This window comes from Taeniopygia guttata, chromosome 13 (assembly GCF_048771995.1).
Source record: "Taeniopygia guttata chromosome 13, bTaeGut7.mat, whole genome shotgun sequence".
Lineage (NCBI taxonomy): Eukaryota > Metazoa > Chordata > Aves > Passeriformes > Estrildidae > Taeniopygia > Taeniopygia guttata.
The window spans coordinates 7,034,847-7,050,752 of NC_133038.1; the positions used below are offsets into that span (position 1 = coordinate 7,034,847).

The 15,906-nt window shown below is 40.1% G+C and overlaps 1 protein-coding gene across 9 annotated transcripts in view; it reads right to left on the bottom strand.

Annotated features, from left to right (window-relative positions):
* EBF1 (EBF transcription factor 1) overlaps positions 1 to 15,906 on the bottom strand; it is a 269,110-nt gene that overhangs the window by 75,570 nt on the left and 177,634 nt on the right. For 5 of the 9 annotated variants that reach the window (XM_030284316.4, XM_072935126.1, XM_030284312.4 and 2 more), the window contains exon 8: positions 15,425 to 15,566. In XM_030284316.4, the coding sequence (XP_030140176.1) occupies positions 15,425 to 15,566 (142 nt within the window). The remainder of the gene's footprint in view (positions 1 to 15,424; positions 15,567 to 15,906) is intronic. The other 4 variants (XM_032750927.3, XM_030284314.4, XM_030284318.4 and 1 more) reach the window with 1 other exon arrangement.

The following is a 15,906-nucleotide window of genomic DNA, read 5'->3' on the forward strand; positions in this document are numbered from 1 at the left end:
CAGCCTTGGGACACGTGTGGACACCCCTGTGCAGGGCAGGGCTCATCCAGCCCCACACAAGGAACAGCAGCAGCACAGCCAACACAGCAGTGCCAACACATTGGCCTCAGCACTAATTATGGGACATTTTTCCAATTTAAAAGAATAAACCAAGTATTTTTGAGGGGTTGAGCTGGGCTGTTTTGTTGAGTGGGGAGGGGGATTGTTTGGGTTTTGGGTGGTTTTGTTTCCCCCTAAATAATATTCTCATTCCTGAGAAGTGGGAATTGTCAGGCTTCTCACTACTCTGAGCATGCTGAAAGGGTGAACCTTAAAAATTCTGTCTGCCCAGGCAGTGGTGCCATTTCAGCCTGGCTTGTGGGGCATTGCTGGGGCTGGCATCCAGTGCAGGCAGCTGAAAACAACTGGATTTTATGAAACCAGCCTGGATGGGGAAAAGTCTTCAGCCCAAAGGACACTTCAGGGAAAGGGAATGTGGCAGAGCTTTCATGTATTTTACCGGAGCATTAAATCTTCACTTAATCTTAAACTAAACAATGTGTTTGCTGCTTATCTGGGTGAAGTGATGATCTTCCTGCCTTCCTTTTGCCTCTCAGCCGGCTCTGTGTCCCATTCTCCGCTGACAATGAGCAGCTGCTGTGCAGGAAGCGGGGCAGCAGAGGTTTCCCCCTGGAGCAGATAACTCCTGCAGCTTTGTGCGACACAGGCACGAGGATGTGATGCCCTGCTCCCCCCTTCCCAGCTCCTCGATATTTGGGGGTTTTAGCATATGCAAGCCTTAAAGATTACAGCACCCTGCCAAAAATGGCAACCTCCTCCCGGTCCTTCGTGACATCTGCACTGGGTGAAATCACTGAACCAAAAATACACGCGCCGTGCAATCCCTCCAGGTTGGGGGAAGGGAAGGAAAGGGAAGGAAGGTTGCATTTGTTTCTCTTTTCCAGTAGTGAAATTAAAGGTCTTGGCTGTGATTTTGTGCTGAACATTTTGGATGCATGGTTCCCATTAATGGGAAATGAAAATGTAAATTACCTGGGATAATATTCCACCTACAATCAATACTTAAGCCAGTGTTTCTCTTTTATCCTTGCTGATGCCTCAGCTAGCAAAGTTAGATTTCATGGAGTCCTCTGTGTTTCTCTTTCCTTAATGATTTCCAAAGCTCTCAGTTGTTGATCAGTGCCTGAAAAATGACTGCATGGAAAAAGGAGGCAATCCAGAATAATGAGAGACCTGTTACAAAAAAAATCTGCTCTGTATTTTACTTACAACATTTCCATAAAATAATAATTTAGTTATCTCTGGATGATTGCAAGAAATGTATTTTCATTCATTCTCTTAAATCCTTTCACATCACAGAGGAAGTTCTGGGAGTTTCTTTGCCTATTTGAGTTATTTTTTTGTTTTACTATAGGAGCTACCTCCTACTTTCCAAAAATTAATAAAACAGTCAGAGTCCTTAGTATCTCCCTGCAAGTCAGTAAAACTTGACCTCCAAAGAGAGGTCTGTCATGTTTGTACGACAAATAATAAATTCCCCAAGAAAAATGCAATGTTAAAAACCTACTTTAAATTATGCTAATTTAAATACATAGGTTCAGTTTAAACATTAATACATATATATAAACAATACATTTATTATTCTTCTTGAAAAATATATCTGCATTCTCTCTAAGTATATATATTTCAAGAAGTCTTAACAACTTCATCGTCAATTTTTTTGATGTGCTACTCTGATTTTTTTATTCCTAGGAAATTTTGGGCTGGCTTTAAGCTCCAATTTTTTCATTCATTATTTTTGCCTCTAAATTGCAAGGCTTTCGTTTTGAGTCAGCCATGAAGAAACTGCTGCAGGTGGCTTTGGCCAAACGTTGCTAAACAAGTGCCAGCCCCTCATCTTTAGCACTCCCTGTGTTTTTGAGCAGCTCAGGTGCTCAGGGATGCACAGACTGGGTCAGGAGGAAAACCAGAAATCCAAGAATATTGCACAGGGCCTTTCAAATCTTGGCAGCACCTCCAGCTTCACAACTGGGGATGGGTTTGCTCAGACCTCAACACCAAAGCAATGACTGCACTGCTCCCCCAGGGATGCACAAGCATATTTTGACCCCCAAGTGAGATAAATATTTTACCATGAGTCCCCAAATTATTTCACCTCTACTCCTTCAGCCCTTCCTCCACCCCATTGTGTCACTTGCAGAGGAACACAAACTGTGTGAAAACCAAAGGCAATAAACACCGTGTAGGGGACTGAGGTGTGACACAGGGATGGGATTGTTGTATCTGAGTACTCCAAAATTTTGTTAATAAAACAGTGAAAAAAATCATATCTGCCTTTCCCATTGCAATTTCAATGGCTTTCCACCATTAAGTTCCCATATGAAGTTATGGAGCCCAGTTAAGTCACTATGACTATTTTAAAAATAGGCATGTCCAGAAAGTAGACTGCATCTGGTTAAGTGCACTGAAGTTTAAAAATAGTTGTACTGATGCAATTTCTGGGTGAGGATGGAGGCAACCTTGCAAATGGAAGCCCAAATTGTGTACTATAAATCAGGTCTGAAAGTTTGACAAAACAAATATCTCTGCATAGTTTGCATACTCCAAAACATACTTAATTTAACTGACTGGTCCTTCATGATCCAGTGAAGAATTTTATATTTGCTAAATGTTAACCGTGTGCTTTACTGCTTTCTGAACCTCAAACCAACAAAAGGGCAGGTGGGTAAAAACTTCCAAATTCCTAGTTTGTTTTACCACCAACCCTGGTCCTGTTTCCTCATTTTCATTTTCCATCAGTACTTTAACACCCACTGGTACATTATGGCCACACTGGCAAGGTTCAGTTAGTGATATACAGAAACAATTCTAGATGAAACAGAGTTCAATCTAAATCTAAATTCTCATTGCCAAACTAAATACCAGTATCAACTACATTTTTATGACATCTTTCACTATCACAAAGAAAAAACCAGAACCACACATCCTTCAAGTTAAGACCCCCTCCTGTTACATTACACAGGGCAACAATCAGAAAATCACCTGAGATGGATTCCACAGGAAACAAAGAATTTGTTTTCCTGATAAAAAAAAGATCCAACTAATACTAATTTTTAGCTTGGGTCTCTTTGTTCAGCAGAACTGAGAAAGTCTGCCCACAACAGAGAGCTCGCAGTAATCGTCTTTCAGAAACAAGAACAACCCGTGCAGAAACACAAAGCTGTTCTGCCAGGGACAGGGAGTGCCTGCAATCCAGTTTCTTCAAGGGAAATTCAAGTACCCTAAGAGTTCTTATTCCTCATCTGATTTCTCTCACAAATCACAAGCTCTCTAATGCAATTTTCTGGAGTCTGAGAATCATGAAGTCAAATATGAACAAGTCTAGTGGAAAATCTGTGACGCTAATCTTGGCCTACGTTGTACTTTTAACAGGCACTGAATTTGTGCACCGGATTATCCAGATGGCCATACAGGAATCATCCTGATAGGATTAAACCTTTGTGCTGAACTCTGCTCCATCTGTTCTGGGAGGTTTGCCTATCGCTATTGGAATACGAATGCTCAGCCTAGGTCCAGCACCACGACTAAAAGCACCCATTTACCACACACACACACATGTGCACATATAGCTCCCCAAGTGCTTCATTAGTAATGTGAGATGAAGTTACCCCGAAGTTTACCACTAAAGAAACATATTGGTTTTATTACTTGTTTGAAGAACAAAGTACGCTATATCTAAATTCAAACAAAAGAGCATTTTTGTTGTTGTTCTGGGATTTGTTCAATTCATTAAACCATAATACTGCCATAAATTTATAGATGAAGGCATGACTAAACATAAAGCAGTAAGGCTCTTCATCTTTGAAATCTATTAGTGTATGAAGATGTATGGCACAGTCACACTTTGAAGATGTCATGGTTAAATATTTCAGATTAAAAAACAGCCAGCAACAAAACACATGCGTGCACACATGCACTGGTAGCTGCTCTTTGCAGCTCCATCTACTCACAGCCCAAGAACAAAAAAGTAATATTCAGTCCCAGTAAAAGCAAAGCTTATTCCCATTAATGTTTCTTTCTGCCTTTATTATCTATTAATGACAGTCTCCTGCATTCATTGCTGCAGCCTGCCAGATGCAGCAGAGATCCATATTCATCATGTGCAAAAATTGTGCTTGGGCTGTCTCTGACAGGTTACACAGAGCTGCCAATGGAGGGACCGAGGTCCGATCCACGGCCTTGGGTTTCCAGGCCCTGGGCCAAGGGGAAAGGTAGGGAATCTGGCTCTTCTGCAGGGGAAGTATCCCAGAGATCAGAGAGTTTAGCTAAATTTCTGTTCTGGCCAGAAATACTCAGAAAACTAATGACTACCTGGGATGGAAAGGGTGGATACGCAAATTAATTAATATTATTGTTATATAATTATTATATAATTATTAATACTAGTAATAATAATATTTAATTATTGTTATTAGATTCAGCAATGCAATATAATCCTCAGCCCCTGTTTGTGATGGCAGTGGGACAGAGAAGGAGGCAACATAACCTGCCCTGCATTTCAAGCAGCAGCAGTGGCTGCGTTGCAGAGACTGAGACCCCCTTGTCTCTGCTGTGCTGTGTCTCTCAGACTGTTCCTTCCTCTGTTCTTTGTGCTGCTCAGAGTGCAGGGTCAGCACCCCCTCCCAGTCATTTAGGCTTTACTTGCAAAAACATAAGCATAAAATTATATTTATAGTTCATAGTATCTATCCAGCAATGACACCACATAAAACCAGCACGCTGAAAATCTGAGTGAATACTTTGGACTCGAGCCTACAAATGCTTAGAGAAGTTGTTCTTTCAATGTCTCTGATAAAGCCATGCTAGGTTTTTATTTATTTATTTAGGGCTGCATTCAGACCACCTACCTCAGGCATTGCAGCCTGTCAAACGTCAGACTCCAGCTCTGGCTGGGTGAGTCAGCCTGCCTAAATTAGGATCCTCTTTCCACTATACAATAAGCAGAAATGGGAAGACACCTCTGCAAGCTGGGAGACCCAGGGAGTTCCGTGCTGGCTCAGGAAAGTACCAAGGGATCTCGGCAAGACGATAGCATAGGTAGGGAGCAGCCAGAAGCAACCTCATAAAAAAATTTGGCAGCTGATATTGAGCAGGCACCTGACTCTGGGCTTTCCTGCAGGCACCTCTGCGGAGGCTCAGGGCTGACGGAGGAGGTAGCACTCACCGTCACCTCCAGGGTCACAATCCCAGGAAAACAGTAATTTTCCCCAAAGGGTCCCTAATCACAGTAGCTTTATCTTTCAGTGTTTCAGAGAGTCAAACAGAAATATTTCTTTTACCTCCTCTTCTTCTCCTCAAAGAGCCCAGGGAGTTGAGCAATGCTCTCACCTGAACGTCCTGCAGGAAAGCGCTGTGACCTCAAACCCCAGCCCATGAACTAATGCTGTGGCTGGAAAGACGAGCAGTGCTGTGGTCAGGCAGGATTTGCTCCGAGTGCTGGCCTTCCCTGTGGGCATGGATCAGGTAACACCAAACCTATGAATTCCATATGCAAGCCTGGGTTTTCAGGGAGCAGCAGCACGAGCTGTCTGTTCAGCCTCCAGCAGCAGGGAAAGATCCAGCACTCCACTGCCATTTCCCAACTCAGGAGGGAACTCTGTGGGAAAAGCACTTTGCTTTTTCATGGGATAGATACTGAACCTCTGAGAAAGCTGCTACAAAACCATAATGATATGGTATTAACCAAGCATAATTAATTCTGAACTTCCTTATGCTCCCAGCGCCAACAGACACTTCAAGGGTAGTACAGCAAACAGAACACAGATTCCTGCAGCACCCAGAACCAGATTTTTGGAAGCATCCACCAATCCAATGATTCCAGCAAGCAACTAATGGAATTTTCAAAGTACCTCACAGACAGATAGAAATTTTGCAGCCAGACTTTTAAGAATCCCACTAAACACCTACCTACAGCTTTAGGCATCCTGGTGCTTTACAAGTTTGGCTTTAGGTCCAAGAATTCCCCCCAAAAAATTCCTTTGGGATACCTATGCTCTTGGATGGCCACTTGTCTCACAAAAAAAATGGATCAGAAGTTTAGAAAATCCTACATTTCCACATCATGAAGGGCGGTATCTCTTTAAGCATTTAACTGTGGCCATTGTACCTTAACTTACACATCTAAATGTTTGAATTACTTTTGAGAAATAACCTTAAACTTCTAAATTTCAGACAAGTTTTTCATGAAACTTTATTCTTGATCTTTTTAATAAACTTCCTAAGCCCATTCGCTTTGCTCAGTGAGGTCATAAACCAGCACTGCTTATATTACAGTCACTTTCACGCTAAGGATTTGTTTTGTCACAAAGAGAACTATAAATTCATGGAATGAAGGTGGAAAGCAGAAAGGACTAATTGTGACACACAAAGCTTTCTGGTTATGCTCAGCAAACAGTTGGGGCTAAGATTTTAAAAACCACTTTATGAAGTTGTACTACTGGCTTTAATGAAAGCACACTTTTTGCAATGCCATACACTCCCAAAAATCTTGTACTCTGGACTGGGGCCAAACACAAAGCCTTTCTTCATTCCAATATTAATTATTAGTAGCTTATTTTTATTTTTTGCTACTAAACATTAAAACTTTCAAATAGCAAACCAGATTAGAATAACAACTCCAAACATCCCACCCTGGTGGGCTCCATTTTCTGCATCAGTGTCCTGGTTTATGCTATTAACTCATTTCCTTGCATGTGGAGGAGCCTTGTCAAATATTCATTTTTCTGGGGAAACACTTGGCAGACAAAGACTTGAATGCTCACTCCAATCCTCTCTCAGTTCAGTGAAAAGATGAGTTCATTATTTGTGAAGTTTTCTAAACTGAATATTCTACATGACAGTTTTGTGGAAAATTTTCACTTAACCAAACCTTTAATCCTGAGATTGTTATTACTTAGTTGATTCACAGCTTTGGACCTAAGTTTCCTCGGAGCAAAACCTTTTATAACCACTGATTGCCTTGGGGTATTTAAATACTGGGGTGCTCAACATGTAACATTTGGAAGTGTCCATATACCTGCAAACTGCTGTGAACACCATTCTTTGAAAATCATGACATTTTATAACATCCAGATGAATGCTCAAACAATCACTAATTCTTGGCCTTCAACTTCCAAACCACAATTCACAAAATTATTTTCCTTCCAAATTTTCCCAAAGCAGCAGGAGAACGGAGTGAAAAAAATTATTTTTTCCCACCATAACACAAATACATCATTTCCTATAATGAAAATACTAAATTAGAGGAATTTGTTCAGAAATAATATTAATCGTTCTACAATAACATGATGTTTTGTCATTTCCTGGTGTGTCCACTTTGGAAGGTTGGAAAAACAACGCCTGGCAAAACTTCACTGCCACAGTGGAGTGTCTTTCAAACATTTCTCCAATTCTAAAATCATTCTTCTCCCTATGATGCCATTGTATTTGCGACGTTGTGGCCAGCAAAGTGAATTAACATGTAATGAATACTATAATCTATGAATATTCATTTCCTATTTGAGTGCTGCTGAAGGTTCCCCTGTTTAGGTACCTGTGAAGTTTCAGCCAAGCAGGGGAGTTAAGCTTTTTCTACTTGCATGACTGTATTCCAGTTCCTCTAAAGTCTGGAGAGAAATCTCAAACCTTCAGCAAATGGCTGGTCAAGCTCTCCAAATAAGAGCCAACACTTATGGTGGTTGGAGAATTTCCATCTGAACTTTCTTCCCTTACGGGTCTGCTGTAACAAAAGTTTTTTCTGTGCAAATCTGTATCAAAATTCAATGGCAGTTTTCCCTATGTTTTCTTCTTTTTGCAATTTTGGGAGCACAGTTCTGAAAGCTCCTCAGGGAAATTCACAAAATGCTCTCTATCTTCATCCACGTACTATTTTTCCATGAATTCATGACATCCTTGTTACAATAGAGGGTAACAACATATCACAGCTTGACATCCCTTAGATATTGGTGGGGAAGGGCTGTTTGGGGGCATTTTATTTATTTATTTATTTATTTATTTATTTATTTATTTATTTATTTATTTATTTGAAAAACATAAAGGGCAGCTGCTCATGGGTAGAAAATGACATGTCTTTGTAAAATCGAGGTGTTGCCCATTCCCAATTTTCCTTTCTCAATTAAACTGACCCTAAATCTCTGATAAGTGACTGTCAAGGGAAAATCCTTTCTAACTGTGGTAATTGAAGTATTCAAATTTGCCTTTTCAGAAGATATTTCCATGGATATTATGTAACAGTAATCATTTCATTAATGACTAGAATACCTCAGATGGTATCCCCTAAGTCTCCTGCAGAAGTGTTAGCACAAATATGTTACACAATAATGTTTAAAAACAAACAAACAAAAAAACAAACAAAAAACCCAAACAAAAACACCACAAAATCAAACCTCCAAGTTCATGCAATAGCTACACTCTAATGGTAGAACTGAAATTGTGGAATCTCCTTGCCTAAACTAGCCATTAAAAATCCATTTTCATTGTTTAAATCTTGTTTTCATTTAGCGTCAGACTAAAAATAAATTTTGAAAGATCAGAATTGTTGCAGCCAGATATTCCAAGCTTTTGAGTACCTCTCCATAATGGATGATTTATGACCCACACAAACAGAAACAAAAGATTTTCTGCTTTTTGCTTGGCGTGACTGGCTGTGAGAAGGGCAGCTCCACCGACCCACCCACCCAGTTCTTGTGCAATTCTCAGTAATATCCAAGGAGGAATAAGGGATCTGGGCCTGCAAACAGAGACTCCGAAAATAGAAAAAAGAAGACATCAGCAAAATTCAGTGGGGCACAATTTAGTTAACGCAGTTTTGGTTGCCTAAATTGGAGCTGTACAAATCCTAGCTCTGCCATGTTTTTGCTGATCTGATTTAAATCCAACATTTCACTCCTGAAAAGACCATTTTGATCACCCAGCCTGACATCCTGCATAGCACCCATCAGAGAACTTCATCCTCAACCATGTGAGAAATTACTAAAACCCTAACCTCTCCCTGACCTGCCATACATTTTTTGGGAAAATACCAAGTCCTTACTCAACATTTACAACAGAGAACTTGCCACAGTACTGGGACTTACTTCACTGCCTCCCAGAGTTAAGATCTTGTTAAGATCATCACAAGCCTTAATCTAGCAATTCTCTCAAGTAAAGCATCTTAACTCTCTGGCCATGTTTTGTCTTTTCAGAGGGACAGATGCTCCAACTCCACCCAAGCTCACATTCTGAACTACTCCAGCCCTGGTGTTTTCACTTGTATTAGAAGTTCCATCTGATTATGAGGAAAAAAAAACCCTTTGTTTTGATGGTAATAGGGCATTGGACCAGGCTGCCCAGAGAGGTTGTAGAGTCTCCTTCCCTGGAAATATTAAAAACCTGACTGGATGGGATCCTGTGCAACCTGCTCCAGGCAAGCCTGTTTTAGCAGGGGGTTGGACTGGATGACCTCTAGAGGTCCCTTCCAGCCCCAACCATTCCCTCATTTTGTGAAACAGAATAAGTCCACAGGGCAGCGAAAAGGTTAATATTATACACTCAGTGAGGTCAAGCTCCAAGAACACATAACAAGCCATTATGTTAAAAATTGCCTGAATTTATGAGTCACTGCATTTATGAAGGAACTGATATGAAAAAGACAACTTGGCAAAAATAAAGAAAATTATTTCCAGCTTGAAGTTTTGCAATCCTTCAGTATATCAAGGCTCACTTACTGTTATTACTATCCATGTTGTGCAATGTCCTGAAAGTCACATTTTTTTCCCCTGTGTATGCATAGAGATGTCCAACAACCCAAGGTATTCTTCCCTCATAGAAAATAAATTAGAAAGCAGACATAACTCAGAATAACAGACAAGATCCCCTCAAGTAGAGTGGTAGAATCCTAATATTTTTTTTCAATATTTCCCTTCTAAATAATAAATCAAGCCCACTGCATTTCTCTATACGGAATGATATGATGCAGAAAAAGCTTGTGTGTTTATATTTTTCATATAATCACAAAAACATTCTTAAGCTCAGCACTAAACTATAACAGGTGCTTCCACCCATAGATGAAACAAGTCAAACTTTAGTGTTTCTTTGTTTAAATCTGGCCAGTTTTTTAACGCAATAGTCCCTAACTTTGATGAACAACATGAACCTATACCATCTAAGGGTAAAATGTATCAGGTTTTGAAAATTAACAAGTCTAAACTTGTTAAAATTTTTGCTTCAGCCAGTATTGTGTCTTGGAGTGACAATTTCATCAACTAGCACAGAGATAGGCACCACCAAGGAACTGAGAGATAAAATGGTTAAAATGGAGCTAATCGGGTCATCCTCTTCACAACTCTACACACTGCCCAAAATTTGGTGGTTAGAGTTGTGCCAGAGCCACTCAGGGCACAAGAAGAAGGTCACTAAGTCAGATGTCTGAGCATCTTTCAGGAATCACCCACCACGTGCAACTGAATTCATGGTATGCAATGTCTGTCCTTCTGTTACAGGCAGACTAGAAATGAGACCTAAGGGCAGCCAGTGTCAAAGCTTTATTTTAAATATTATCCTCTCAAAATCCTTTATAAGGTGAGGGAAATTTTTCCTTTTTTTAATAATCCAAACAGAAAATACCTGATTCACCAAGGCACAGCCTAGCAATCATTTTTGCTTTCAAATCTGAGGACTCAGTGGAAAATCTCTGATTGTGCAGTAACTGTGAACTCTTAAATGGCCCAGGATGGGCAGAATTGGCAAGAAAAACTCTTTAAATGCCCCACTGCTGACAAGAGAATCTACCTGTTATGTGCAGCTGAGGCACAGCCACTACTGCTTTTCATTTCTTGTAGGAGGTTTTGCACCTGCAGACAAACGGTTGGAGTCACTCATTGCTGTCATGAGCAAAAACAACATTGTAAAAGCTTGGCTGTCTCAGGTAGCACAATAAAGTGATCAAATAACCCAGCCTTGCAATATCCTTTCCCGTTTAAGGCAACCAGTAGTAATGGTTTTGCTACATAATGACTTATTTTAGATATAAACACACAGAGATTAATGCATATTTCATATTAAAATAACAGCAGGATGTTGCTTTGGAAATCGTGGTTATCTCCACTTCCACCTGTAAACTCTGATATCATATCTAATAATTTGTGTCTATTTCTACCCTGCATCTTTCATCTGCTGATGCTGTTGAGCTGACTCAGAACCAAATTGTCAGCAAACCTCACCATCACCTAATTCTTCAGTGCTCTCCCATGGAGGAGGAAGGAAAAGAAAAAAGGAAATAAAACTGTCCCTTTAAAAAACCAAGCATTTAAGCTACTTGTCAGTCGTCTTCCTGACAAGGCCACTTGAATGTATTCAGGAATATTTGCATAAATGCTCGCAGTGAGTTCACCCTGGCAGCTAGTGCTAATGGTACATAAAGTAATTTAGTCACTTCTCTTAGGCATCCTGTCAGGGTGATAAGCACCCCCTCTTTGCCTTGTTGCATATTAGATCATTAGATAATAAAGTGTTAGAGCATGCAAACTGACAGGGTCTCAGGGACTATCATTTTTCGAGGGCATTGCATTCTGCCAGTGAGGAAAAACAATAGAGAAAGTGATGCTGCAATTGGCTTTACATTCTTGTAAAGACATTCAAAAGATTTGGGGAGAAAAAGAATTTTTGCTTTGCAATGATATGAGAGTTTTAACCGGAAACTTTGCAGTGGATTTATTGCTGGTGAACTTGAAAAGAGTTTTTGCAAGTGCTGCCAGGACTCTCTCCTTCCATAAGTTCATCACTTCAATTTCATTGGGAAGATTTTGCTTTTAAAATTGACACCCTGGGATGAACTACAAGCTGAAATACATCCAACAGTTGGGGCCTGTTGGCTCTTGACTATACATCTTACTATATATATAATCTGGAAAGGTCAACCACGCCAGCTTTCTGGTTTACCATAAATATAAAACCAGTGAGGATCCAACTATTTGTGAATGAAAAAGTGATAATTATTGAAAACCACAGATTACTGTGGTTTACCCTATTTATACCACACAGAGGATGAAATAATAATTGGCCTCTGCCAGCTATTACTTTTAAAAGATAGATACATTTATTTGAAAGATGAGCTGCTTAACCCACTGGCTTCAAGGGGGCAGCGTGTGGACACAAAACCAGGATCTGGGGTCCTGGTTATATTCAGAGAAAGGAGCTACAAAAAAGAACCTTAACTTTACTGAGTGAAAAGTCTGACAAGCAAGATATAAATAAAGATGTGTTGGATGTCCCAAAAATAATCCAGACTACCTGCTAATGAGACGGTGAAAGCCAAATGTGGAGACACCAGGCTCCTGAGTGGCTCGGGAGGTGCAGCTTTCTTTCCAGATTTTTGGTCCCCAAAGTGTCTTTTAGGTGTCACATAAACTGTAAGTTGGTGTTTCAGAGCAGCAAACATAAGATTGTAAGGATAAACTGGATATTGTCTAAGTAATTTCAACCACCAGCACACCTTTCTACACCCGGTCTCTCCTCTCCACAGCCCTGACAGTCAGGCATTCAAATCTATTGCCATCAGATATTTGTGTTAAGAAGTTAAATTTCTGGAAAAGTCCACAGGAATACATTTGGTCAAGGGTATATTATAGTCAGATCCCAGAGTTTGCAAACCTGTGACAAGCAGTTGCTCACCAGAGCAATGAACCAGAGACAAGCCATGACTACGTTCCCGTCCCATCTCCCTGCTCATGGATACAGCTCAGGTCAATCTGTCCTTCCCCGAGGGAGGCAGAAAACCTGGGGAGAGGAGAGGCAAACAAACTGCCTCTGATATTATCCAGAATAAAAATTCCAAAAATTGGAGAATAATAGTACATTTTTTGACTCAAAGTGAAAGCAAAAAATTATTTCAGTCATCTGTTTCAATGGGTCTTGTCCAAAATTCAACAGCATTAAGCCTTTTCCTTTCTTTTTATTTATTTAGTTAAGTGTTTTAGATACCTAGTTACATCATAACAGTTACTGGATTTTTAATTTTTTTTTTCTGTTTCTTGGACTCACATGTTCAGAGAATTCCTGGAGAGCTGGACTGAAGGATTTAGGTTAAAAGAGAGGCTCCACCAAGCCTTTGGGAAGAGAGCAATTTTGTAGTGTGAAGGCTGTTATTCAAAAGTAAGAATTTACTAGCAGTTTCTTTATGAGGTTGCTTGAGACGTGCCTGAGAAAGGAGATTAGAAAAATCACCTTTCCCACAAAATGTACACATGGAGATATTTTGCAGATGCTGACTTTTAATATCAGCACAGTAACTCAGGTGGGTGCAGCTACGTAAGCAAAGAATTATCTGGTTTTTTGTTGGTTTTTTGCCAACAGAACCCCTCAGGTTGTAGGAGTGGGAACGACATCTGTGGTAAAATGAGATACCACCATGCATGAGAATAAGGGCATTTATGCAAGATTTATTTATTACTGCCTCAACCAAAAGCATGCACTGAGAAGACTGCAATGGGCAAAAAGAAAAAATATGGCAACTACTTTAGTAGGAATATAAGAACAAAAATAGGAGTGTTTTTTTAAGACTAGACTTAATGGAAAGATTAAAAAGTTGAACAGAAAGAAGTTTCCCTTTGTAATGCCTTCTGCTAATTAATAAAGACAGAGTTCATACATTCCTTATAAATTTCAGTAAAAATTATGACAGTGGTTTGTTTATTAAATTAAGTTGTTGGCAGGATGAAAAAAAAATTCTATAACATGAATTATGGCTGAAAATGGCTCATAGCCTACATAAAAAGTTAGAGCTAAATAAATACAGATGTAAGTTATGTTTATATAATGAGAAACGCTGCTGAGCTAAGAATTTTAGGTTAGTAAGTGTGAACTACAGACCTGATTCTGCAAACACTTATCAATACCCTCAGCTTCTCTGACACAAGAAGCCTCATTGATCCCAACAGGACCATATGTGAGCATAATCTTAAATATATGCATAAGTGCTTGCAGGACTGATGCCTGAAAGCATAAACAGAATAGAAAAGTATTTCCACAGGAATCCACTGCTCAGTAGAAACCCACACATTTTCCCATTTCTCAGCATTAATAATTTCTTTTAACATATCTAGTTAACATTTCTCTGAGTGACATTTGCTTTCCCAGAGAAAATTTTATCTAGTTTCTTCAAACTCTTTGGAAAAATCTATTTAATTATTCATCAGATCCTTGGCAAATATTTGTGAAACAAACCAGCATAAAGGACTGGTGCCTTCAACACTCAGCTACTTCAATGGGAGCTCATCTCTTAGAGGGAGCAAGCACCTATTGAATTTAGGATTACAAACAGCTTTGAAGACAAAGAGCTATTCTACCAAGCTGGAACAGGGAGAAGGGAGTGAAATGCCCTCTGTTTTTGTTTTGTTTTTCAGCAGTAGTCATCAACTTTGAGGACAAAGAGCAAAACAAAACATTAATCAAATCCAGATTTTTCAAAGTACATTTGCACTCAACAACTCCCATTTTAAGCACCTACAGTCACCAGCAGATGTTCCCTTCCAGGACCAGCTGACCTTACAGAAGAGATTACTGTCCCCAGGCTGCTTCCAGCCACGTGCCCCCATCCCACCCTTGCTGGAATTTACTGTACTTTCAGAAAAGCCAAACTGCCTGGCACCATTTCTCCTTCAATCATTTCAGCAACAAGCCAGATTGGCAAAGAGTGATTATTTAAATGGTTTAATTCAAATGAACTTCATTGGCCTGGAGGAGACCAGGGAGCAAGCACACAACCATCCTAGCTGGCATGTCCATGGTGAAGAATAGCCTGGGGCAAGGAGGGGAGACAAACAGCTATGGCAAAAGCAACGTCCTCAGCTGGCACAGCTGGAGCCAGAAAAGAACATGCATCCGTGGCTTAAGTAAGCAGATGGATTTCCAAAAGGGCTCTGCTTTCATTTAGGGGAATTCAAAGGAACAGAAGAATCTCCTAGAGAGCTCAGCACCCTATAGATAGAAGAAATGCAATCCAAAATTTGGGTGCTGAGCACTTCAGAAAATATGCAATATCCTTTAGATGCACAATAGTCAAAAATCAGCACAGTCTGGGAAAAAGTCAGACTCCAATTTGGGGTGCTGAATAAATGCAACCAACACTTAAAAAAAAATCACCCCATTTCACTGACACACAGGACAACTCTGCACCCACGTTTGCTTACTTGTTTGTCATTTCACTACATTTAGAGCTGACCTACTTGAAAAATTCCCCCTTTGCTCTTGAGGCCAGTCCCTTTCAAATGTCTGGCCCCAGAGATAATAAACGCTTACAGGCCAGTTTTGAAACCAGCAGCCAGAGACACAAACCAAACAAATCCACATTTAAAGTAGCAATGCCAACCAATGAAAATGATTTGCCTACCATGTTCCAGATAAGAAGGCGTACCTTCCGAGGGATCGAGTCTTCGAGCTCTCCGCCCGTGCTTGGAATTGTTGTGCACAAACATATTGTCTGACACTGCCAGCACATGGCCATCAACATTGACTGTCGTAGACACCACGACCTGCAAGCACAAGAGCAAGATGGAGGAAAACTTGGAGAAATCCGTGTGTTTTTCAAAAAGCGCGGAGTGTAATAAACTCAGTTAAATAAATAACAGCTGGGAGCTGTAGAAAATTGCAAAGCTATTTCACATAATAACTGGTGCTTATGCCGTACAAATCTAACAAGAGACGCTATTGATGAGTGGGGCTTTGGCATCGAAAGCTTTTGATGCAGTTTTAAGTCAAATTGCAGAGTTTGTAGCTGCATGGCAGACAGCACACTGTTAACCATCATTTTAACAAGAGGATCTTTATTAAGTATTTTTTCCCCTCTATACAAGGGCAGCTGTGTTTCACCCT